At 46.1% G+C, this 27086-nt stretch overlaps 1 protein-coding gene and 1 long non-coding RNA gene across 3 annotated transcripts in view; one reads left to right on the top strand and one right to left on the bottom strand.

The window, feature by feature from the left end:
- The window catches only part of ptprn2 (protein tyrosine phosphatase receptor type N2), a 1583832-nt gene that overhangs the window by 1337787 nt on the left and 218959 nt on the right, over positions 1-27086 (top strand). For both annotated transcript variants that reach the window (XM_072508225.1, XM_072508226.1), the window contains exon 13: positions 5986-6204. In XM_072508225.1, coding sequence (XP_072364326.1) covers positions 5986-6204 — 219 coding nt within the window. The remainder of the gene's footprint in view (positions 1-5985; positions 6205-27086) is intronic.
- Positions 1567-2326, bottom strand: LOC140424803 (uncharacterized). Its single transcript, XR_011947693.1, has 2 exons — positions 2215-2326; positions 1567-1765 (listed from the first exon to the last, which is right to left on the bottom strand). It is a non-coding gene; the product is annotated as an uncharacterized lncRNA (long non-coding RNA).

The following is a 27086-nucleotide window of genomic DNA, read 5'->3' as shown; positions in this document are numbered from 1 at the left end:
TGCTCGGACTAGCCAAGATGCAGAGAGCCCTCAGAGCAACCGGCGCCCGAACGCGGGCAACTGGATTAAAGGCAGAATGATTACCCCCGGAGCCCTCCCTGTGAGGGACATGTTGAATTAAAGCAGTCGGCCACATTTGCCCCTCTGTTGAGATTGTACCTCGCTGCGGCCGCTGTTCTTTTAGGAAAAGGCGCCAAGGCTGGGACGGTGTGAAAGAACTCGCGTTTTGTCAAGTCTCCGGGCCCCTGCCATCTCCAGCTGTCACAGAGCCAGACAATAGGGGGGGGGGGTCACAGAAGGAGGGGGGATTGAATACAAAGATAAACTGAAGAGCCCTCCTAAGATTTGTCATCTGCATCTGACACGGCTCCTTCTCTTCAAACTCCCCCCCCCCCCCTCTCCTGTTTGCTGCAGCTGTCACCTCACACAAGCTCCCCTCTCTAATCCCGCCAATAGCTCACTAATAGTCACCTTTTTCCCACTCTGTGCCTCTTCTCCCTCCACCCGAAGCCTGAATCCCCCTGTTTCTCAGATGTGGTCTCATTTAGTTGGATGCTCAACATTTTTGTCACCCTCAGCTGACAGCACGGACGGTGGCAAGAGAGGGTAAAGAAGAAAAAAGAAACAACACTGTGAAGACCCCCCCCCTCACAAACACACACGGGCCAACAGCAGAAACATTCAAACACGGTCAGAAATCACAGCAGCTTTACAAACGAGTGACAGAATTGATATCCATTCATACCCGCACTCGCGTCAGGTTTATTAACAGAAATGCTTCTTATCCAATTACTGTCAGCAACATGTGGAATCGTCGCCATGGCAACCAGGGGATGTGACATGTGGAGGAGACAGGGGCTCCGGGGCTGGGCAATATAAGGAGGGGGTCGGACCACTGTACCGTGGTCAAAAAAAAATCCATCACCCACTCACACATGGTTGATTCGAAGAGGGAGAGGCCACAGAGAGAGATTCTCCTGCTCACCCCCCGCCACCACCACCACTTTTTTTTCCTCTCTACCTCCTCCTCTTTTTTTCCCCCTGTGAAGTTTAAACCACTGCAAACATTCGAGCTGAAGCCGATTTTATTCCTGTGGAAGATGGATGGTATCTGAAGCCCAGAAGTGCAAGAAGCAAAGAAGGATGAAGCATTCAGGCCAAGTCTGCCTCCCCTATTTCATTCCATTGAAAGGATAGTAAGCGAAAATCTTTGAAAGCGTGAGAGAAAAAAATAAACATTTGGAACCAGGTATGTTGCGATCTTGTTTCACCTTGTGATCAGATTGTCTCAGTTTGTGGTTATTTCACTGCGAGGACCCTCCAGTCGTTATTGCTTTGCGCATTCTTGTTTAATTTCTTTCAGACGCTTTCTTGTCGCGAAGCGCCAATTCTGCAACAGTAACTTCCTTTTGAATTGCAGTAGGTTTGTGTGAATTGCCTTGAGTGGATGCTCCGGGCGTGTTGGAATATTTGCACCTGTGAGCGTGCTTAGCAATAATAGGGCTCTTATTTTCATTAATTTTGCACCAGTCAGTTGGCAGTGGGGGGGGGGGGGGGGGGGGGTAGTGGACGGAAGGTTTGCAACCCCGTTTGGAAAGAACCTGAAAAGCAGAATTGAAAGGACTGCGCGGTTCGCTGTCTTGCTTCGTTTCTGATTTTAAAAGAAATAGAGGGGGTGAAAGTCAGCAGGCGAACGTCGCCGATTCCTCGGCAACATTTTCTTTGTTCAAGGTGGGGAGGCAAACAATATCCAAAGTTTAGAAGGCTGGAAAACAAAACAACAAAAAAACATTGGTGGCATAGTGTCATTTTTCCACTTATTGATGATGATGTGGGCTGTGGCGTTAAGGTCACCAAAAGATCACTGTGTCTCCTCATGTGAATAGGTCTGTGCCTGTCACTGTGACCTTTCTCAGCAATTTGAATAAGCCAAACCTCCAGAAATCCGTCTGCCCTTTGTCTTTTTGATTTCTGTCATCCTTTTTACCCTTACCCAAGAGAATAAATGTCTTCAAATCCCTTGTCCTGGCAGATTTTTTTTTTAAAAGGTAAAAGCCATAAAATGCCGAACTCATTTTGATTGATAAATTGGTGCCTCGTTGTACGTCTGGTATAAAAGAGAAAACTTCCCCCCCCCCCCAAAAAAAAAACCCCTAAAAAATAAAGCAGGACACAGAGAGCGATCTCCAGCATCGTTGCTTGTATGGCACTCACCATGGTAACGTCTCAAAGTTTCTTTATCGGAAAAGAATGAATAACTGAGGTGATCGCCTGACGAAAGGAAAGAGGGAAGATTAACTTTACACATTTCAGTGTCATATGGCAGCACCCAGGCAACTGTCGATTAAATAGGAATTTATGTTGAAGAAGATGGTTTAAATATTAACTGGTCTATCTCTCTGGCTGCAATGAGTGATGAATTTGCAAGTCCAATTTTCGGTGATATAGAGGGACAATGGTTTTCAGGGGCACAAAGCTCCCCCCCCCCCCCCCACACACACATACACCCTCTCCTGTTTTAAATGACAATGCCTCGTGTTTTAGTGATATGTCTTTGAAAGGATTTTGTTATGTCGAGTGTTAATACACAATTATTTCTGCTTGATCGACCGCATTTAATATTTTTTTCTTCCTTTTTAAGGAAAAGCGCACCAAAAGCTTAAATGTTGATGGGCAAGGGAGGGAATGAAAACCCCTTTCGGGCTTTTCTTTTGGACTATTTGCTTCATCCTAGAGTAGAACTACTGCACCGCCAAGGATTTGATTTATTGAAGCCTACTGAGCACTGAAATGCAAGTTTGTACATCTCCAATAAACACATCATGCTCACCCTCTGCCTCCCTCAAAGATGCATGGGACCCCAGATTTTGCCCAAGTGTTTTAAAGGGCTCTGAGACTGGGATCAAAACATCTGCATGGAAGTAGATGGGGAGCCTTCTTGCTCCGAAAACAACTTGCAGAACTAATACATTTAACTCCTGGTCATTTGTGCAATTGCTGGCAAAATAATAATTCCGCATTCACTGTAGGATCTGCTTGCACCCATTATGGGTTTACCTAGAGATTGCACATTGGGGACCCCAAGGTAGTAAATGAGCCTTTAATGTTGTCCCAGTATTCAGAAGTGCCAGAGCTGTTCAGCAGGGGAACATAGGGACAAGAGTAAGTCACTCAGTTTTGTAAAGTGCATCAACATTCATTGAGATCAGGGCTAATCTGCACCTCCAGTTCATTTATCCCCATTCCTTAATGCCCTTACCCAGTACAAATCTCTGGAGCTCAGCATTGAAAGCTCCAACAGTGTTAGTATCCACAATGTTCTGGTGAAGAGAATTCAAGATTTCGAGCCCCCTTTGTGTTCAGCAGTGCTTCCTTCCCCCTTTTCCCTCGTTGGCCCAGCACTGATTTCTAAGATTGCCTCCTCTTCACTCCTGATTTCCCTGCGCGAGGAAGTAGATTCTCTGCGTCCGCCTGCTGAATCCTTTCAAGACCCCGTCGAATCCCTTTCATGTTTAAAAAATCCATTTTATTTCTGCATAGTTCCTTAAAATATTCATCAAAATCTGATTGCTTTGCACGTTTTATTATGAAATATAAGATTGGACGAAAACTTATCAGAGTGGAGTTACTTCAATTAGATTCCAATTTTGAAAAAAAAAATGTTCACTTAATTCATTGACAATTCCCATTCGGAACCTTGACCAGAATGAAATAAGAAGCTAAATAAAATGCCAGTTAAGTATCTCCTTGTACAGTTTTCATCGAAAAACATCGCATAATTTTAAGGGAAAAAATATATAAATCTCGATTTGATTTGAAGAGACGTGGCAAGAGGGCCAGATAGGATGGTGAAGTCATTCAATATAGCAGACCTGGTCAAATGAATGGTTTACTCTTTACTCAGTCGGCCTTTCAACATACAGCATGAAATTTCCAATGCCTTGTAGAAATTAATCACCCCTGTATTGTACTGGGCGATGCTACTCTACAGATCACAAAGGGACAGTGATGTGAATTCTCATGAGTTTCAATTGTTTGTAATAACTCCCAAGCTTAATTTAACCCCTATGCAAAAAAACAGTCTCTTTTCATTCCTTTTGCAATAAAGAATGAAGCACTGAAAATTCAGTCCAATCTAAATTAATTTCCACGATATTCCATCAGGAGGTGAAGACCGGTTAAAAACATCGTTTTATAGTCCACTTCATCCTTCATGCAGTGTCCAACTGCACACCACCGTCTGCACTGTCCATAAAACATCCTTAAACTCTTAACATTGACACTTATACATATTACGGGATAATGAAGTAGGAAATAAAACACCTATCTCCACATACATTTCATGACATGATTTTATGGCTCAGAGATCAAATATTTTTTTTTTAAATATTGTTTCAAACATTGAAGAGTAAACTGGCTGATTTGAATCAGTAGCTAAAATGCATAAGCACCTCCTTTCATAACTTAAAAAAGGTGCTGAAATTCTTTAATCATGGAACATCATCAACCATTCAGGAGGCCGAGAATACTCTTAACTAAGGAAAAATCAGCAGATATCCAGGCGATGTGTACCGTGAGATTGTAGTCCTTTCTTCCAGTTCATACAAATACGTTGTTTGTTAAAAAGAAGTGTTCTTGAAATTAAAGTATTTGGCATTTCTTTTGTGCCCTGGAAGAATATCTAATTAAACCTCATGCTAGCTTGATGCAAAATTGTTTGAAACTACTGCAAAAGGGGATTCTCTCCCCACCCACCACTCAAAACCGCCAACAATTTAAGTATTCTGCTTTACAGAGAATAATGTGAAGGTTGCTCTAAAGGAAAAGATTGGCAGCGCTAATTCAGATATTTTATTGCACAAGTTTGACTGTTTCAGGTTACTGTAAGTTAGCCAGGCAAATCTGTTAACAACCAAAATCATTCAAAATTTCATGAATTTGTGAGCAAAAGCTTTTTCTTCTTACTTCGATCATCCATATCAGATCTTTCCCTTTGCAAAAACGGGAAAAATCTTCAAAGCAAGAAGTATAAAATGTGGTTTATGTTTCTGTCCTTCTTCCAAGGGCCGGTGCTCTGCTTCACAGATCACCCAGTGAATAGCCAAGAATAAAGATTTAATTTTTTTAAAAAATAAGTGGTAGAATGACACTTGGGTAGGGATTTCCAGCACAGATACATTAAAAAAAAAACAATTCTGCATGGCTTAGCACTGGGCTGCTGTCAATCCACCTCCTGGGGGTCACAATGCCTCACAATCCTTCTCTGCGGTGCATAGTCAAAGCAGGAAGATCTTGGAGCCTTTATTCAGTGTGAGCTTCCCATTAACTTGTGCCTCAACAGCAGCAGCAGCTAATCCAGTGGATTGAAGACAAGAGGGCTAATTAGGGACAAGCTCCGACTGTCGAGCCCACTGATAATTGCTCGGTGGCCTTTATGGCGCAAAGGACTGAAATGGACTGGGCTTGAACCAACTCTCTATACATTGCTTACAAGCGTAAATTAGACATTGGCTGTGTGAATGCTGAGCAGAAAATTACTGCCAGAATAGTAGAGATAATGAATAGGTTGGCTAAGCATTCAGGAGTTAAATTAAAAAATCCATTTGGAACCAAGTGAGAATAGGTACGAGGGAAAGTGCTAATTGTTCCCCATCTTGCAACAACTGGGCTGGCTTTAAATTAATTTATCTTACCAATTGTAAAAAAAGGGAGTGCATAAACGAGCCTTGCTTGCCCCTGTTGAAATGCTTGCTTATTTTTCACCTGCGTTTGTTTTTTCCCCCTAAATTATTCCTAATACATCTAATAATGAAGGCTGACGTGGGTGAATTGCTGTACAATCTCACTGTGGAAACGAACAGACAGAAATATAAACGACGCAATGTTCTTTTGCAGAAAAAGTATCATGTGCGCCAAGCAAATTGTAACACTAGTCTCTTTTTTTTTTTACCCACTTCTCTTCCCCTCCCCCCTCTCACACCACAGAAGAGCAAACTGCGAGCTTTCCCCCAATGGGCCAACGAGGAAAACTCAACAAAATTTATTATCTTAACGATAATCTCCATCATCTGCATCTTTGGGGTCCTTGTTGCATCAGGGGTCATCTACTGCCTCAGGCATCGTTCTCACCAGGCACTGAAGGAGAAGCTGGGCACACTGGGACATGATGCCACCTCCGGTTCAGATGCCACGAGCGCCTACCAGGTAATAATTACCTTTAATTAGGGTTTGGACAGCCGTTTAGAACTTGTGTGTATCTGAAGCCACCAAAATAAATGAGAGAAATGGCTATTTCTTCTTTGCCAATTCAGCGTACATTGTACTTCTCGGCATTATTTTGTAATGGAGTATATTTTACCGTCAGGTTCAGTCTCGTTTCTATTGTTTTCAGATGTGTCCATGATTGAGGATTGGTTAAAAACAGACCAGCTAACAGTCTATAAGGTTTTCACTGGGCTGCTCCCTCTGCTATCAACGGTAAAGTCTATTAAAGGGGCACATCTGATTAGAAAAATTCTACAAAAGGGAACTTATTAAATGAAATGAAAATATTATTATTATCATGGTATCTACAAGACACTTTGTCCTGCCGACAGAGCATTGGTTCAGATCATATTCCGGCCCCGTTTGTTTGATTGTTTGAAGGCTAGGATCGGAGCCGTAATATGCTGGTCTGAAAGAAAGAGACAGAGAGAGACAGAGGGTCAGGGCAGGTCCCTGGCCATTGGTTTGCCCTCCTTTGGAGTAAATTGCATTTTGTGACCAGCTTCCCAGGCCTTATCACAAGCCATTTGGTCAGTGATCAACCTGATGGCATTAGCTTGTGCCGCGGAAATCTGTTTCCAGTTTCCAGGAGGGCACATTGGCACAATTTGGTGCTGGTTGTGGGAAACATGCCCGCATCCTTCATCTGAACCCCACTGACCTCCAAAAACACAACCACATATTCAAAGGATGTACAGTTGGCTAGTAATATTTCTTGAATGAGAATTAGAGCTGTCTGCCTGAGAACGTGATTCAGCAAGAAAGGGAGTGACAGGGAGCATGGGGTGGGAGGGGAGTGGAAACCAGCTCGTGTAGTGATTCCTCAGACCAATAGATTCTGTCCATGCAACCAAAGAAACCTCTGACAAGAACACTTAATAATCTATCAGATAAGAGTTTACTCCACTGTTCTCCTCACTGATCTACTGGATGAATGATAAGCAAAGGGCACACTTTTCAAACCATTGTCTGGCAGTCGCAGTAGTCAGTGCTAGGATGTTCACCGGCATGTTTTAAAATAATGGATCTGACCATTTGAAAGTAACTACAGTGCATAATGTGTGAAAAAAAGACAAGAAAACTACCATTTAAATGTGGATGCTACATTAAAAGCCTTCAGTGAAAACGAATCAAAGTGCATTTGTTAAAACCCACTTCAAAATAAATCTATCGGCATAATGTAACGGAAAAAACAGTTCCATTTTGGGCGCGTTTGCGGAGTGCTTCTCAACGCCTGCAGCGCCGAGAACAATCGCGCTATCAAACGGGACTGTTTTTTCTGGCCTCAGTGAGGAAAGCCCCGCCAAGGCCGCACTTACCTTCATTTCCCTCTTCAGTGCAGGAAGAGATCAGGCACCATTTTTAAATGCGCCCCCTTGACTAGAGCCCAACAACCCAGGGGCGTCCGATGGCCTGGGAGACCCCCCCCCCCCAGATGCCGTTACGCCTTGTCCACATTGTGTAGACCAGTGCTAAACAGCACCATGGCAAGGTCTCCCAGGCCCGGGCGTAGACATATTAAAATGAGGCTAACTGCTCACTTAAATATGCAAACCTGGAACCCACTCAGTGAGAGCAAGATCCCGATAGATCTTGCAAGATTTTGGGCACGACGAGGCTGTGAGATCGTGCAGGAAGTGTAATTTTAGGCAAGTTTGGCAGGGTGTTTCTCGCTGGCTTTTCCAGTGACATCCACACATTTAGTCATTTTTCTGTGCTTTGGGGAGTTCCTTAGAACTTGTTTCAACAATGGGGAGCTGAACTTGCTGGCAAGACAGCCTCCTCAGAGATCGGGCCGACAATTTGAAAGGGTGCCCCGATCTTTAAGTGAGCTGGTGGGTCCCCTGCACCCCCACCCACTTGCAATTTCACCTCCCGCACACAGTGCATTACCCCCCCCCCCCCCCCCCCTCCCCCAAGTGAGGATACCCCGTTATGGGGTTGCTGAGAGATTCCACTTTTCAGGCCATGGCGAGGTCTCCCAGGTGCAAGCGTTCCTTCCCGGGCTTCAGGAGAATCGGGCGACAACATATTTAAATGAGCCACAAGAATGAATATCTGGATCTCGCGGAGTGAGGGCGAGATCCAGATCGCAACATCTCACGAGATCCTGTTAGATATCGTGAGGCGTTGAGAGCATTGCAAATCTCATGAAATTTAAAGGCCCCGTAGCATCACCGAGTCTGGTGTGACGAGGCCATTCGATCACACCCTTAAATGATCAAAACTATAAATCCAGCACTAAGAATCACCAATGAGATCTCTGCATTTAATAGTAAAGAGGTTTAGTCGTATAAATTGCGTCATTTTCCTGTTCAAATCTATGCATGAGAACTGGTTGCTGGAAAATAGGATGGGAGGAGCCGGTGTTGGGAGAGGGGGTAGTGAAAATAAAAATATTTAATGTTCATTAATCTCGTCATTTCCAAGTTTGAACCTGAATCTAGTTGTAATTTAGAAAACAGCAATTTATCATTCAAATTGGAAATTACAATGAGCTGTTGACTGCTTACGTGCTAGGCTATCTCTCTCTTTCATATGAAAATAAATAGATCAGCTTTATTTATCAGATATAGCCAATGGTAATCTAAAATGATAGACCAAAAACACTGAAAGAAAGGAAGGCACATATATTTGGAGTATTCTTAGAACTATTTCTCATTTAGGATCCTAGAGGAGTTCTGAGTGCAGCCAATAATTTGACCAGAAAAAACTTGAGTTGACATTAATAAGCAAACAATTATTCTATACATCAGGTCGGAGAAAGATCCATGCTGCAAATTCAGTTGCAATGTTTTTTTACATGACAAGCTGAATTTGCTAGCGCTGCTGTCCCAGTTTGGCACCAGTGGCAATCACGGGTATAATGTCGGAACAACACTTTGGTTTTAACTTCAGAGCAAGTTGTTAAATACTAATATTTGTGTCAGAGTTCTTTTTTAAAAAATCTATATCGTTAGCAAAAACAATGAGAGGAATTGCCAAGGCAACAATAGCTTTACAAGCTGAAATTGATTGGGTTAAAATTTGTATTTGTAATATTGCTGAAATAATTTCAGGGAAATATCTTAAAATATGGGTGGGATGAGGGGTGAGGATGGAATCTGAGTTTGACATCATTTAAACGCATCCAACACACCCAATCTTTGATTATTATATGCAAAGGTTCCACTATATGATGGTCCTAATTAATTGTATCGGTAATTAAACATTTTCCCCAGTGCTGGATTTGTTTAAGTTTCTGCAAGTGACCTTTTTGCCTTTCCTCCTGAGGGCCCAGCAGTTAAGTCCATATTGATTTTATAATGAGCTCAACTTGAGTTAATAAGGAAGCAGATCTTATATTTATTGGATAAATGACAGCTACTAGGTGAATAGAGATGGCTGAATGTATTGTGAGAGGCAAGCAGATGTAGGGAAGGTCTCTCAAAGAGAGTTAGGATGGGGAGGGAGATGCACGTCAATTTGGCCTGCCATTAGCTGGTGATTATCAATACGATGACACACCAAGAATTGATGTTCATTGGTATTGAACAATACTTTGCTGGTTGAAACTGATGTATTGCTGGCTCAAATAGCATTTTGTTTAATTAGCTAATGGAAGTAAGTTGGGACTGTGGCGGGAATTCTCCATTTGTAGTGATTCACTTTTTCCACCGGCAGGTCATCCCCGCCCGTGGGTTGTGTGGCGGCGTGTGGTGGTTACAACGGGAAATCCCATTGACAAACGGCGGGTAAAGATAAAATGCCGTCGCCAGCGAACAGTGCACGGCTGAGAAACTGGCGGCTGGGGGACTGGAGAATCCCGCCCTGTTTCATCAACTTTTATGCCATTGCACCTCTGATAGCTGCGTGGGGAAAAGTACTGCCTGATGTAGTGCTGAGCTGGACGTAGCAGATGGCCTCAGATTCGACCTGTGTTCTTAACTAGTTTAGGTGACCTCAGGAAGAGCAGTAGTTAGAGGCTGATATAAATGGGTGGGGAAGGGAAGGGTTCCCATTCTTGATTGCTGTCCATCAACCTGGCACCGTGGTTAGCACTGCTGCCTCACAGCACCAGAGACCCGGGTTCAATTCCAACCATCGGTGATTGTCTGTGTAAATTTGTACCTTCTCCCCGCGTCTGCATGGGTTTCCTCCGGGTGCTCCGGTTTCCTCCCACAGTCCAAAAATGTGCAGTTTAGATGGATTGACGATGTTAAATTGCCTCTTCAGTGTACTGGTTGGGTGGGGTTCTGAGGATAGGGAGAGGTCGTGACGCTAGATAGGGTGATCTTTCAGAGGGTTGGTGCGGGCCTGCTGGGCCGAATGGCCTCCTGCACTGTAGGGATTCAATTCCAACTCCTGCTGGAACTGTAGATATTGGATGAGGCCAAGATTGCATGTGACTAAACAGTCTCTGGCACTGTGCACTGTCCATGTTCACACGGGGAGAAATGGCCACTTGGACAAGGTACCGAAGGAAGAGCTGTATCCAGCAAGTGTCAGTGCTTTGAGACGAGGGGAGGAAGTAAAAATGAAAAATACTTAATGTATGGTTGGCCTTTATCTTCAAAATTCCATGTTGCAATTTGTATTTAAAAGGAGTTTTCTTTTATTTTAGTGACCAGGAGCCTGATACTAAGTATGATTCAGTGGTGTTAAATCAGTGGTGCTCTCGCCAGCTGAGATCCAGTTCTCGATATTTAATTAAACCGTACGGACATTTAATGTAATTTAAATACCCGGACACCAGATTCACCCGGCACCCAGGACTCAACAGTCACACCTGGGAGACCTCGCCAAGGCGCCTTTTATTTCTGGTCCACACAAATGTGGCCCCGGTGTAATGGCACCTGGGGCTGTCGCACAGCCCAATGGAGACACCCGGGTAGTTGGGAACAGGGTATGGTAGTACCCTGGCACTCCCTCACCACCTGCGCACTGCCAGCCTATCACGCTGGCACTGCCAGGGTGCAAACTGGCAGTTACAGTGTGCCCTGGTGCCAGTTTGGCATTGCCAGTGGTGTTCCCAGGGTCTCACCAAGGTTTGGCGGGGGGGGTGGGGGGGGGGGGGGGGGGTCATTAAAGCATGGGTTCCCTGAAACGATGGGGAACGGGAGGAAGATCGGGGCTGCTGGACAAAATGCCGCCTTGATCTGCGAGGAGCCTTTCACTCGGCAGCAGGAAATCCCTCTGAATGCGGCCTTGGTGGCAGCCATAGATTGCATAGAATTCACAGTGCAGAAGGAGGTCATTCAGCCCATCTAGTCTGCACCGGCCCTTGGAAAGAGCACCCTATTTAACCCCACACTTCCACTCTACCCCTGTAACCCAGTAACCCCACCTAACTTTTGTTTTGGACACTAAGGGCAATCTAGCATGGCCAATCCACCTAACCTGCATATCTTTGGACTGTGGGAGGAAACCCACGCAGACACAGGGAGGACAGGCAGATTCCGCACAGTGACCCAGCCAGGAATCGAACCTGGGACCATGGAGCTGTGAAGCAACTGTGCTAACCACTATGCTACCGTCGAGGAACACCCCACTAAACGCACCATTCATCGAACTTTAACTTGAGTCCGCTGAATCATGCCCACAGTTTCAGAAGAGGACAGCATTGAGTATTGATGGCTTTCTCAATGATTTGTTTGAGCCAATTTGTCATATTTCATTTAAGGATGAGGAAATAATTAAGAAGAGGTGGTATGCATTCTCAGAGGGAAACCTTTGTGAAAGATCAGTTGATAAATGCATCGCCTAGAATGAAACTGAGCTGTATGGTCTCTGAAGGTTCCAGACCGCTCAACCTCATCTGGACCGAGCAGTGGAACTTAACCTGGACAAAGAAAGTGAATATTCTGTGGGACAAGAGATAATAATGCTTCTGGGCTCGTGATGGGAAAGACCAACCAGGGTTCTCAATTTCAATATCCATTGATTAACCCCTGCTGGAAAGTATGTGTCTCTGGACGTGTTCAGGCTCAGTTATCATCTATTCCTTGGCTGCAGAGACAACTTACATTCAACGTCTGACTCAAGCATGAACAATGGGCAATTCACAGATGGCAACACACAACAGGCAGGGAACCGTAAGCTGCTAATAACCGAGTTCCTTCAAGAAAAATTGGGAAAATTTAAAAACCAAAATGCATGGAGTACATATTAAATTAAAAGCCTGATTGCCATCCCATAGGGTGTCACGGCAAAATAAGTTGGAAAGTCTGAAGCCTGTAACTGAAGAAATAGGAAAACAGCTGTGACAAGGAACACCGTCAGTGCTACACTGGGATTGGCCTGCAAAGATATCTGCAGGTCAATTCATTTTCTTTCAACTTCACATAAGTGGGTCCAAGTGATCGCTCATTTTCTCCGTGGGGGTAAGGGAACATTGTAACATGGATAGTGTAAGGAGAGGCATGAAGGCATACTTTAACTGGTGAACACATTAGTGCCTGAATGTTGGAACCCAACAAGGCTATTCTTCGGTGTCTGTGTTGGTCCTTTGCAAGAGCAATAGAAAATTAATCTTGCTGCTCCCTTGTTCTCCCCACAGTCCTGTTTGTTCCTCTGCGGACAAATATTGATCCTATTTTCACTTTTTTAAAGAGCAGAATAACCACTATGCTACAAGGGGATGTGCAGGGCTATGGCAAAAAGGCAGCAGAGTGGAATTAGGTGAGTTGTTTTTGCCAGCATGGACATGCTGGCCGGCATGGGCACAATGGCCTCCTTCTGTGCTGTAACCATTCTATGATGCTATGAATTCCACGTTAAAACAAACCACAATGAAAGTAAATTTTGCCCAACTCACTCCCACCCTCAGTGATCATTTTAAATTGATACTTCCGCATCACCAACTCCCCAGTCTTAGGAAATAGTCTTTGCTAATCAAATTATATATTTTACATATCTATATATAAATGCTGCTGTCCACCTTAATCATTTTAAAGAATTATTTATGACCTTCACATCTTCCACATTAGTGTTAAAGTGGCATTTGTGGACCTGAATTCACAGAAACACATGTATACACTGGGCTAGATACTCCACAGCACCAGGAACTCCGCTACCGACAGTGGGCGCCGGTGAATCCAGCGTCGGATAGAAATGTTGATGTCCTTCCGATACTCCAGTCTCCCGCTGGCGTTGGGATAGAGGTTTACGCCAGTGGGAGGGTGCAAATGGGTCATTAAGACCCATTCGCATCCTATTAACAGGCCAGGCACCATGGGCGCGATTCTCCCATGCCGCGCCGTATGGGAGAAGCGCCGTTGGCGCCAGTTTTTCCCGCGGCGCCGGTTCAACGCTGGCAGGCGATTCCCGAGGAGCGGAGAATCGGCGGCATTTTCTCTGGCGCGTTTGGCATGTCGCGGGCCGCTGTCCGCGGCCGGGCCGCCGATTCTCCGGCCTTGATGGGCCGAGTGGCCGGGCTGAAACGGCACAGTCCCACTGGCGCCGTTCACACCTGCTCGCAGCCAGCGGGAACTCTGCGTGTAGGGTCAGGGGGCGGCCTGTGCAGGCGGGGAAAAGCGCTCCTTCACCGGGGGGTGGGGCTCCGATGGCGTCTGGCCCGCAATCGGGGCCCACCAATCGGCGGGCCGGCCTCTCCAGCCCCGGCCCCATTTTATTACGCGGCCAGCCCCTGAACCCCCACGCCATGTTGCGTCAGGGCCGGTGCGCTGAGGAAGTCCCCCGCGCATTCGCGGGTTGGCGCGGCGCCCATTTGCCGCCGGGAAGGGAGGCTGGAGTGGCGTGAACCGCTCCAGCGCCGTAGGCCAGAATCGGTACTGCCCGCACCCGTTTCGCGCCAATGTGAAACGCAACGGCGTTCACGATGGCGCGAACACTCTGTCTCCATTTCGGAGAATCGCGCCCCATATTCTCCAGGTCCTAGTGATTCTCCGGTTCACTGGGCCAGGAATCACGCATGCGAGAATCGGTGCAGGTCTTGACAAGTGTGTACCTGACACGGTGGACCTGGTGGTGGGCCAAGTGGAAAACTCTTTAGGGTAGCTGCCACCGAAGTTCCTCCCCAAAATGCAAGACTCACCTGTGCAATACACCTGCTGGCTCGGGCATAGGAAGCAGCACCTGTCAATTCCTGGAAAGTGAAAACCAGTCAGCTGGGTTTCCAGCCCCTCAGATCTTTAATCTGCAAGCATTCATTTCTCTGTGACACTGATATTACTAGGCTGTGATGGACAGCTTCCACACACACCCAGCTTCTGCATTGTTCCATTCCTCTCTCTTCACGCTGAGTGCCTTTGAAGTAGTCAGCTGTGAAGATGTTTATAAACATCAAGTTATAATTGACCACATGATCGAGCCATAGAGGTTTCCAGCATGAAACAGGCCCTTCAGCCCAACTTGTCCATGCCGCCAGTTTTTAACCACTAAGCTAGTCTCATTTGCCCGCATTTATAGAGTCATAGAGGTTTACATCAAATGGAGTTGTGCTTTCTGTTGGTTCTGTTAGTTCACCCCCGTACCGTGCGGGAGTGGGGATCTAGAAAATCCCGGGAGATTCGGAATTGCATTGCGCGGGAGGGGCAGGGGTGCTGAATTGCACTTCGGGGGAGAGGGGGACCCAGCTACCAGACCTCGCTGTTGGGCGTCGCGCTGAAAATGGCAGCTCGATATCAGGATTCCCTAGGGAATCTCTCACAATCCTCACCATGCAGAAATTTGCATGGCTAAGGATTGGAACTCGCTTCCTGATTTGCGCTCCCAGTGTGAGATTTGCAATGCTCAAAACGGCTCACCAGTTCCACCAGAGTCTCGCAAGACGTCACGATCTGGATATCCCGCTCACTGGGCTCGATCCAGATCAGCATATTTAAATGAGCCATTAGGATTCTCCTGGCTCCTGGGTCCTAATGGTCGCGCCTGGGTGACCTCGCTGGGCGCCATTTAGTACTCGTTTCCACAAACGTGAACAGTCATAATGGTACCCTAAGGGGTCTCCCAGGCCATTAGAGGTACCCTGGGGGGTCTCCCAGGCCATTAGGGATCCCCGGGTGGTCAGGGACAGAGCAGGATGGCACCCTGCTCCTCTCTCTGGCACCTAGGCACTTTGGCCCTGCCAGCCTGTAACCCTGGCAATGCCAACCAGGCATCTTGGGCATGCGAGGTTGGCACTGCCAGGTGCCCAGGTAGCACTGTCAGGGTGCCTTGGTGCCAGGTGGAGGGGGGTTTGAGGGGGCATTCTCATTGGCCCCGAGGTTGGGGGGGAAGGGGGTGTCGAAAACATGGTGAGGCTGAATGGTGGGTGGGGGGGGGGGGGGGGGGGGGGGGGGAGATCAGGGCAGCCAGATAAAATGGTGCCATGGTCTGCAAGGAGCCTTTCCTGCTGGGCGTACCAGAGGAAATGACTCTTAAGTGCGGCCTCGGCCGAGAAAAATTGCAAACAAACTGAATAACGGGATGTTTCCAGGTGCTACAGCGGCCGAGAATCACCCTGTTAAACGTGCCCAAAGCCAGCCATAGCTTTTTCCAGTTTAATCGCTCCCATAGTATCCCGATTGGAGAACACTGCCCACTGTCTCTCACAGTGATCATTTATATAACTGCTGGAACAGGAGTGGGGCGAAATCGCCCCCTGCTGGTGTTTTGCAGATGGCATAAAATGGGAGCCAACCCACTGCCTTACCGCCCACTATTATCCATATTACTCTGAGCAGGAAAGGCCTCAGACAGCCCTCCCAGCGTTAAGCCAAATGGTTGAAATGTTTCCGCCTCCATCACAACAATATATGTGGCTGGAGAAGGCAGAATGAAGGAGGTCAGCCTGATACTTTTGGAAGGAATGGGGGGGGTGGGGTAGCTCCTTCAAGGGATCCCATGCCAATTTTGGGCAGCGTCCCCAAGATTATACTTCCACTTACCTCAGCCTCCAACCCCACCCGCCCCCCGAAATGCTCTCCCCCTCCCCCGCCAAGATCTATCTCCTCCTAACAAAATCCCAGACATACCTGTAAAGCTGGCATCCTTGCCATCCCTCACTTCAGGACTGCTTGTAGTTCCAGCAGCAGCCACTATTGCATTCTTGCGCTGCTGGGACTACTCACCTGCCACCAGATAAGGTTACCTGGCATTTCTCAAGGCTGGGACTCCCTCTGAGGTGCGGAAGTCCACACTTACCTTGTTGAGGCCGCCACCGTGTTATTACTGCGGGGCAGCCCTTTTTAAAGATGGCGGGCTCAAGCCCAACTTTTCTACTAGGGAGTGGGGGCCGGAAATATGCACCCCCCCAAAAAAAACATTCAGTACATTGACAATAAATACAAATAATAAAAACAACTGGACCTAATCAGGGGTCTTCAAATGCCCAGCGGCCAAGCCGATGATTACTTGGTGGTGGTTGGATCTATAGATGCCTTATCTCTGTTCGACGAGTGTCTCACCATCCACAGTGAAAATGCTGGATAATATATTTGCTCTTTCTTAATTTGTGCCAACACTTCCGACATTTACGACATTTGTTGTGACGTAAAACGCACCTTTCCCACTCCGGCGTGAGAACATAGCCTCAAAATTGGAGAATCCAGCCCCTTGTTCCTGGTTGGTTCAGCGCTTCATCAGGCATAGATGATTTGGAGTTGGGGACCAAGGGCAATGTGTCCAAGCTTGCAGACAACACTAAGATAAGTGGTAAAGCAAAAAGTGCAGAGGATACTGGAAGTCTGCAGAGGGATTTGGATAGGATAAGTGAATGGGCTAGGGTCTGGCAGATGGAATACAATGTTGACAAATGTGAGGTTATCCATTTTGGTAGGAATAACAGCAAAGGGATTATTATTTAAATGATAAAATATTAAAACATGCTGCTGTGCAGAGAGACCTGGGTGTGCTAGTGCATGAGTCGCAAAAAGTTGGTTTACAGGTGCAACAGGTGATTAAGAAGGCAAATGGAATTTTGTCCTTCATTGCTAGAGGGATGGAGTTTAAGACTAGGGAGTTATGCTGCAATTGTATAAGGTAGCCATGATGTGGAGATGCCGGCGTTGGACTGGGGTGAGCACAGTACGAAGTCTTACAACACCAGGTTAAAGTCCAACAGGTTTGTTTCGATGTCACTAGCTTTCGGAGCGCTGCTCCTTCCTCAGGTGAACCTGAGGAAGGAGCAGCGCTCCGAAAGCTAGTGACATCGAAACAAACCTGTTGGACTTTAACCTGGTGTTGTAAGACTTCGTATTGTATAAGGTGTTAGTGAGGCCACACCTGGAGTATTGTGTTCAGTTTTGGTCTCCTTAATTGAGAAAGGACGTACTGGCACTGGAGGGTGTGCAGAGGAGATTCACTAGGTTAATCCTAGAGCTGAAGGGGTTGGATTACGGGGAGAGGTTGAGTAGACTGGGACAGTACTCGTTGGAATTTAGAAGGATGAGGGGGGAATCTTATAGAAACATATAAAATTATGAAAGGAATAGATAGGATAGATGCGGGCAGGTTGTTTCCACTGGCGGGTGAAAGCAGAACTAGGGGGCATAGCGTCAAAATAAGGGGAAGTAGATTTAGGACTGAGTTTAGGAGGAATTTCTTCACCCAAAGGGTTGCGAATCTATGGAATTCCTTGCCCAGTGAAACAGTAGAGGCTCCTTCATTAAATGTTTTTAAGATAAAGATAGATAGTTTTTTGAAGAATAAAGGGATTAAGGGTTATGGTGTTTGGGCTGGAAAGTGGAGCTGAGTCCACAAAAGATCAGCCATGATCTCATTGAATGGCAGAGCAGGCTCAAGGGGCCAGATGGCCTACTCCTGCTCCTAGTTCTTATGTTCTTATGTCACTTCTTGCAGTTCAACAAGGTCCTAGCTCAAGACTGCACCACTCCTTCTGTTGTCCCCATAACAACCCAAGATTTGTCCTTGGTTACCAACGGCCTATGGCTAACAGATGAATGTCTGCCAATTGTTCCTCTATTTTCCCGTTTGCCAACCTGTTTAGCTATTATTAAAGTTCTCTCTTGTATAAAGATTCTTCTTGTTGTTAGAGACGTTAAAACAGATTTTCCCTTCTCTTCCTTACCAGAGTGAAAATGTTCGTAATATCTAAGTTTCAGCTCAGTTTTCCATCCCCGGCATTATCGTGGTGAAGTATCCTGATTGTTCACTTTAAGTACTTTCCATAACACACACGGTAGACTAACTAGCCGAACCAATATTTTGTACCTCTGAATACTTTATTTACTCCAGTCCTCCATGTCCCGACTTACAAAACCCACATTGTCAGTCCTTTTAATAGCTTTACCTATCAGCGTTTCCAATTTCAGATTTGAGCCTTTCAGTCTCTCTTTTCATCACCTTTCCCTCGTATATCCACCTTTCCCTCGTATATCCATTATGGGCATTATCCTGCTTTGCGGTGCCAGTGGCCAGTGACAGGGTCCTCCAGTCTTGCCTCTGTCATAAAATTGTACCATAACCCCTGATCCCCTCATTAATCAAGAACTTATCTATTTCTGTCTTAAAGACACTCAGTGATTTAGCCTTCACAACCTTCTGCGACAAAGAGTTCCACAGATTCACCACCCTCTGGCTGAAGAAATTGCTCCTCATCTCTGTTTAAAAAAATCACCCCTTCAGTCTGAGGCTATGCCCTTGGATTCTAGTTTCTCCTACCAGTGGAAATATTCTCTCCATGTTCACTCTATCTAGGTGTTATGGGCCAGGGTTTAGAGAACCCCCAAAGTGTATCATGGAGTTTACCTGACCCACGACATTTACTGGATTGTGGTATGGGGAGCACACAGCCCACTCTACAGGTGTGGCGTAGCAGAAATTTTGAAGTAATTTTTAAAGCAAAACAAAGTTTATTCTATGAACTCAGTTAATTAAAACATACAGTGAACATCTGAGCAACCATCAATTCAAATACAAGCTCCAAAGAATACAACACTCTAATTAATCTTTAAACTTTCCTTTTAACATCCATAAGACAAAAAGCCTTTTAACAGAAGCACATCAGGTTTAAATTCTCTACTGAGAACAGCTATCACTCTGAATTCAGCAAATGATCTAGAGATAGTCTTTAGGTGGCAGAGAGATCGAAATTGCACATTCTTTATCTGGCTTCAGCTCCAATGCTAAAACTAAACCAAAAAACAGACACACCCTAGCTTTTCCTCAAAGCGAAACTAAAAAGCAGAGCCAGAGCTCAGCTCACCCACACTCTGACATCACTGCAGCCATTTGAGCAGACAAACATTTCTTAAAGTGACATTCCCATGACATAGGTCTCGCAGTATCCTGTAAGCTTCAATGAGATCCCCCCTCATCCTTCTAAACTCATCGAATACAGAACTAGAGTTCTCAACCGCTTCTCATACGACAAGTTCTTCATTCCGCGGATCATTCTTGTGAACATCCTCTGGACCCTTTCCAAGGCCCGCACATCCTTCTTTAGATACCGGCCGAAAACTGCACACAGTATTCCAAATGGGCTCTGACCAGAGCCTTATACAGCCTCAGAAGTACATCCCTGCTCTTGTATTCTAGCCCCCTTTACATGAATCCTAACATTGCATTTGCCTTCCTATCTGGCAACTGAACCTGCATGTTAACCTTAAGAGAACCCTGAACTAGGACTCCCAATTGTGCTTCGGATTTCCGAAGTATTTTCCCGGTTAGAAAATAGTATATGCCTCTAATCTTCCTATTATTTAGCAGCCTCTTGTACGTCACCTTGTCAAAGGCCTTCTGGAAATCCAAATAGATCATGTCCACTGGTTTTCCTTTGTCTAACTTCCTTATTACCTCCTAAAAGAATTCTAACAGATTTGTCAGGCATCACCTCCCCTTGACGAAGCTGTGCTGACTCAATCATATTTTGCCATGCTCTTCTAAGTACTCCACAATCTCATCCTCAATAGTAAATTCTAAAATCTTACCACAATTGCAGTCAAGCTACCCGGCCTAGAATTTCCTATCTTCTGCCTCCCTACTTTCTTAAACAGGGGTGTTACATGAGCCATTTTTCAATCCTCTGGGACCCTTCTTACCTTCAGTGATTCCTGAAAGTACACCACCAATGCTTCCACAATCTCCTCAAGCTGCCTCCTTCAGAACCCTGGGGTGTAGTGCACCTGGCCCAGATGATTTATCCACCGTCAGACCTTTCAGGTTCCCTAACACCTTCTCCTTAGTGAAGGCCACTTCACTCACCTCTGCCCCTGACTGTCTTGAAGTGCTGGTATGCCACTAGTGTCTTGCACCGTGAAGACTGGTGCAGAGTACCTATTCAGTTCCTCTGCCATTTCCTTGTTACCTATTAATGCTTCTCCAGCCTCGTTTTCTAGTGGTCCAATGTCCATTCTTGCCTTTCTCTTACCTTTTATATATTGAAAAAACTCTTTGCTATCTTCCTTTATATTACTAGCTAGCTTACACTGAAATTTCATCTTCTCCCCCTTTATTGATTTTTAGTTGTCCTCTGCTTGCTTTTGAAGGCTACCCAATCCTCTGGCTTCCACTAGTCTTCACCATATTGTCTGTTTTTTCCTTTTCTTTTTATGCTATCCTTGACTTCCTTCGTCAGTCATGGATTCCTTGTCCTCCCCTTAGCATGTTTCCTCCTCCTTGGGCTGTATTTCTGTTCTGCCCCCCGAATAACCCCCCAAAGCTCCCACTATTGCTCTTCCACTGTTTTCCCTGCTAGGTTCCCCTTCCAATCAACTCTGGTCAGCTCGTCCCTTATGTCTTTTTGTCATTACATCTGATTGCAGCTTCTCCCTCTCAAACTTCAGGGTAAATTTTATTTTATTTTTTTTAAACGCATTTTATTCAAAATTGTATCAAAGTAGGTTATAGCAAATAAACACCCCGGGAAACATTCTTCCCAACAATCAACTATACAGTTTGTACAGATTTTTCTACTTTTTCCCCCGCCCATCACCACCCCCCCCAATGACGAACAGCTCCTCAAACACGGTCACAATCATCCCCCACCTTTTCTCAAACTCTCCTGCTGCGCCCCTTAACTCATACTTCATCTTCTCTAACCGCAGGAAGTCATACAGGTCACCCAACCATACTGCTACCCCCGGTGGCGATGCCAACCGCCACTCCAGCAAAATTCGTCGCTGTGCAATCAGAGAGGCGAAGGCCATGACATCGGCCTTCCTGCTCTCCATGAGCTCCGGATTCTCTGAAACCCCAAATATCACCACCAAAGGGTCCGGGTCCACTCCCTCCTCCACTATCCTGGCTAAGACCGCGAACACTCCCGCCCAGAATCTTCCCAATTTTTTTAGAACCCCAAAACATGTGCGCATGATTCGCTGGCCCCCGCCCACACCTCTCACACTCATCTGCAACCACCCCCGGGACACATCCTCCATCCTCCCCGCCAACAACTTTCTCATCCGTGTTCAATAGTGATACCCCAACAGATGTGGTGCCAGGTGCGCCGCAAATTCCTTATAAAGTTCTGCCGGGTACTCATCCGGCCCAGGGGCCTTCCCCGACTTCATACCTCTGATACTATCCAGCACCTCCTTCAGCCCCAGGGGCTCCTCCAACGCCTGCCTCTTTGCTTCCTCCACCTGGGGAAATTCCAGCTCGTCCAGAAACCACCCCATGTCCCCGTCCTCTCCTCCTGGGTCTGCCTCAAAGTCCCTGGTAATACTCTCTAAATGCCTCATTTATCTTCCCTGACACCACATCCCCAGCTCCAGTCCGGATCTTCAATATTTCCCTGGTCGCAGCCTGCCTCCAGAGCTGGTGCGCCAGCATGCGGCTCGCCTTCTCCCCATACTCGTATTGCACCCCTCTTGCCCTAAGCAGTTGCCCTCCGCCCTCCTCGTTGGCAGCCTGTCAAATTGCCCCTGCAACTTTTTCCTCTTCGCCAATCCCTCCACGGTGGACACCCTCGAATATTCCCTGTCCACCTCCACTATCTCGCTCACTAGACGGTCATGTTCCGCCCTCCTTTCCTTGTTCGCACGAACCATAAATGAGATAATTTCTCCCCGGACCACTGCCTTCAGTGCTTCACAAAAAATGCGCACCGACTCCTCCCCGTTGTGATTGAACTCCACATAATCCCTAATCACCAACCGCACCTTATCACAAAAACCTCCATCCGCCAACAACCCCGAGTCAAACCTCCACCCCGGCCTCTGTTCTCGTCCCGTACTGAACCGAATATCCAGCCAATGGGGTACATTGTCCGAAATAACTATCCCCGCATACTTAGCCCCCTCCACCCCAACCAAAATCTCCCGACTCACTACAAAGTAATCAGTCCTCGAATACACCTTATAGACGTGTGAAAAGAAGGAATACTCACTTCCCCCTGGATTCTGAAAGTGCCTGGATCCACCATACCCATCCTCTCCATAAACCCCCCCAGCTCCCTTGCCATTCGTACCCTACCCATCGACCTGGGGCTCGATCTATCCACCCTCGGCTCCAGGACACAGTTAAAATCTCCTCCCATGATCAACTGATAGGTGGCCAAATCCGGGATTGCTACCAGCAACTCCCTCATAACACCCACATCATCCCAATTTGGGGCATATACATTTACCAACACTACCGGTGCCCCTTACAATACCCCACTCACAATCACATATTTCCCACCTCGATCCCTCACCTCCTTCGCACTCACAAATCCCATTTTTTTGCTCATTAAAATCACCACACCCCTCAATTTCAAATCAAACCCCGAGTGAAAAACCTGCCCAACCCACCCCTTCCTTAACCTAACCTGGTCCTTCACACGGAGGGGTGTCTCCTGCAAAAAGACAACCCCCGCTTTCAAGCTTCTGAGGTGCTCGAACTCCCGCAACCTTTTAACCAGCCCATTCAGTCCCCGGACGTTCCACGTTACCAACCTTACCGGAGGCTTGCGCCTCCAATCCCCCCTACCGTCCGTCATCTTCCCCACTTAACTCCTGCCCCTTATTACACTCTGTACCTAGCCCATCCCAGATGGCCCCTTTCTTTGCCCTTGACCATGTCATCTCTCACCACCTGCCGCGTCATTGAAACTCCCCCCCCCCCCCCCGCTTTTCCCCTCCCCCCCCCACTTCCCATTTCCACCTCTCCCTGGCCACCCCTCTTGGCCTTCACCCCCACCACCTCACTGCTGTTCACCAGCATAACCTGCTAGTGCGCAGGCTAAATTTTATCATTGTGGTCACTGCCCCCGAAGGGTTTCTTCAAGTTAAGTTGCCTAATCAAGTCTGCCTCATTACACATCACTAAATCCGGAATTTCTAGCTGGTTTTTAGTCTTTCTAATCTGTAAAATATTTCTTTTTTTTTAACCTTTAAGATGAAAGCAATTTAGAATAGGTCATGCAAATTAGCAGTTACTTACCAATGAATTTAGCATTTCCCTGTGACATCACTCCTGGATTGTTTTTCAAACTCAGCTCCTGCTCTTTTTAAATCTCCATTCTAACTCTCATCTCCCACTCTTTTTAAATCTCCATTCTAACTCTCATCTCCCACTCTTTTTAAATCTCCATTCTAACTCTCATCTCCCACTCTTTTTAAATCTCCATTCTAACTCTCATCTCCCACTCTTTTTAAATCTCCATTCTAACTCTCATCTCCCACTCTTTTTAAAATCTCCATTCTAACTCTCATCTCCCACTCTTTTTAAATCTCCATTTTAACTCTCATCTCCCACTCTTTTTAAATCTCCATTCTAACTCTCATCTCCCACTCTTTTTAAATCTCCATTCTAACTCTCATCTCCCACTCTTTTTAAATCTCCATTCCAACTCTCATCTCCCACTCTTTTTAAATCTCCATTCTAACTCTCATCTCCCACTCTTTTTAAATCTCCATTCTAACTCTCATCTCCCACTCTTTTTAAATCTCCGCTCTAACTCTCAGCTCCGGCTCTTTTTAAATCGCCGTTCTAATTCTCAGCTCCCGCTATTTTTAAATCTCGGTTCTAACTCTCAGCTCCTGCTCTTTTTAAGTCTCGGTTCTAACTCTCAGCGGTCCGGCTCTTTTTAAGTCTTGGTTCTAACTCTCAGCTCCGCTTTTTTTTTTTTTTTAAATCGCCGTTCTAATTCTCAGCTCCCGCTCTTTTTAAATCTCTGCTCCAACTCTCAGCTCCCGCTCTTTTTAAATCTCTGCTCTAACTTTCAGCTCCCGCTCTTTTTAAATCTCTGCTCTAACTTTCAGCTCCCGCTCTTTTTAAATCTCCGCTCTAACCCTGAGCTCCCGTTCTTATTAAATCTCCATGAACCAGAGGAAATGAGTGAGGTACCGAATGAGTACTTTGCATCAGTATTCACCAAAGAGAAGGACTTCATGGACGATGAGTCTGGGGAAGGTTGTGCAGATAGTCTGGGTCACATTGAGATCAAAAATGAGGAGCATCCTTAAAAACTTTAAGGTCGATAAGTCCCCAGGGCCTGATGGGATCTACCCCAGAATACTGAGGGGGGCAAGGAATGAAATTATTGGGGCTTTGACAGAAATCTTTGTATCCTCACAGGCTACAGGTAAGGTCCCAGATGACTGGAGAATAGCTGATGCTATTCCTTTGTTTAAGAAGGGTAGCAGGGATAATCCAGGAAATTATAGGCCTTACATCAATGGTAGGGAAATAATTGAAGAGAATTCGCCGAGACAGGATTTACTCCCATTTGGAAGCAAATGGATGTATTAGCAAGAGGAGCATCGTTTGTGAAGGGGAGGTCGTGTCTCACTAACTTAATCGAGTTTTTCGAGGAAGTGATGAAGATGATTGATGAAGGCAGGGCCATGTTTGTTGTCTAAATGGACTTCAGTAAGGACTTTGACAAGGTCCCTCATGGCAGGCTGGTACAGAAGGTGAAGTCACATAGGATCAGGGGTGAGCTGGCAAGACGGATACAGAACTGGCTCGGTCATAGAAGGCATAGAGTAGCAATGGAAGGGTACTTTTCTGAATGGAGGGCTGTGACTAGTGGTGTTCCGCAGGGATCAGTGCTGGGACTTTGCTGTTTGTAGTTTATTTAAATGATTATGAGGAAAATGCAACTGGTCTGATTAGTAAGCTTGCGGATGACACAAAGATTGGAATTGTGGATAGCGACGAGGACTGTCAGAGGATACAGATCGGTTGGAGACTTCGGTGGATAGATAGCAGATGGAGTTTAATCCGGATAAATGTGAGGTAATGCATTTTGAAAGGTCTAATACAGGTGTTAAATGTACAGTAAATGGCAGAACCCATAAGAGTATTGACAGGCAGAGAGATCTGGATGTACAGATCTACAGGTCACTGAAAGTGGCAACACATGTGGAGAAGATAATCAAGAAGGCATACAGCATGCTTGCCTTCATTGGCTGGGACATTTGAGTATAAATTGCGTCCATTGTTTCACATGGGTCCAGAGTTCTGAATCAAAGTGCAATGTGGTATTCTTTCAGGGAGGTTGGGGAGCTGAAAAGCATGTGTTATAATTCACTTTTCCGGTGGTGTTGACTTCACATGATGAGTAGGCCTGCAGAGATAAATCAGTCTTGCAGGCGATGGCACAGAAGTTCCAGCAGAAACAGTGCTGATGGGGCCAAGTTTTCAATCTAGGCAGAGCTCCTTTTTCTGTGATGTTGCTGGTTTGATGGTAAAAGACAGACTGAGATTTTGCCGTACAGCAAGGCAATATTACTGTTTACGCAAGTGAGAGGCCCACGTCACACAATCCAGGACGGTCACATCTGCATGGAGTGCCAGAGGGTAGCAGTCCGTGAACAACCTGTGGCTAATTTGGAGCAGCGACTCTCTTCACTTGCGCACCTTGCAAGAGGGAGAGAGGTTTCCAGAACAGTCGCACCAGAGGGTGGTCACTCCACATCGTGATAGGCAAGGAGGTGTGCAGAGATAACAGGAGAGTGGATGACCATTTGTCAAAAGGAAAAGAGACTGCAGGTACAGGAAACCCAGGACTCCTTGGAATTTTGGAACAGGTATGAAAGTTTAGACACCTATGAAGTGAGCAACACGACTGAATCAGGGGTAGATGACCTGAGGGAAAACCACAGTACCTTGGTGCTCTTGGCTACTCTGGGAAAAGAGAGGGCGGCTGGCAAGCAGATTAGAAAGGTGGTATATTGGGTGACTCAATAGTTCGAGGGCTAGAGTCTAGTTGTAAGCCAAGGTCATAAGTCCCGTCTGGTCTGGTGCCTCCCAGATGCGAGGGTTTCGGACATAACAGACAGCTTGACAAACATCTGGAAAGGGAGGGTGAACAACCAGAAGCTGTGGTTCATGTGGGAGCCAACAACATAGGGAGGGATAGCTTGGAGGTCTTGCAGGACCAGTTTCAGGAGATAAGGAGTAGGTTGAAACACAGAACCTCCAGGGTAGTAATCTCAGAAATACTACCTGTTCCATGAGCTTCACTATTTAGGCAAAGACAGATCAGGGTGGTAAATGTGTGGCTTGAGGGATGGTGTAGAAGGGAGAGGTTTAGATTTTTGGGAAACTTCAGAAGAGATAGGCTTCACCTGAGCTGAAATGGGACTAATCAGCTGGCTGAGAGTGTAAATAGTGTGGTAGGGGTGGATTTAAAATTGTAACGCAATGGGATGGTTTGACTAATGGGCCTAGTTTTAGAAGTACTAGTGAGGGCAAAATAGAGAAGATGGGAAATAGGGAAAAGGAACTGGGGGAAGGCTTGAGTGTTGACAGTGAACAAAGAAATGGTTGCCTCCCAAAGGGCACGAAAGAGATCAGAGCAGGGTTAGATAGTCTGTATGTAAATGCACGTAGTATTGTGGACAAAATTGGGAAACTGGAAAAAGAGATTAACGCAGGAAAATATAGAGCTGCCAGCTTGACAGTGGGAAAACTGATAGAGGCCACATTATGGGATAAGGTAAATATACAGA

This window comes from Scyliorhinus torazame, chromosome 6 (assembly GCF_047496885.1).
Source record: "Scyliorhinus torazame isolate Kashiwa2021f chromosome 6, sScyTor2.1, whole genome shotgun sequence".
Lineage (NCBI taxonomy): Eukaryota > Metazoa > Chordata > Chondrichthyes > Carcharhiniformes > Scyliorhinidae > Scyliorhinus > Scyliorhinus torazame.
The sequence above is the reverse complement of the archived record's forward strand: the minus strand, read 5'-3'. Positions and strand labels throughout refer to the sequence as shown.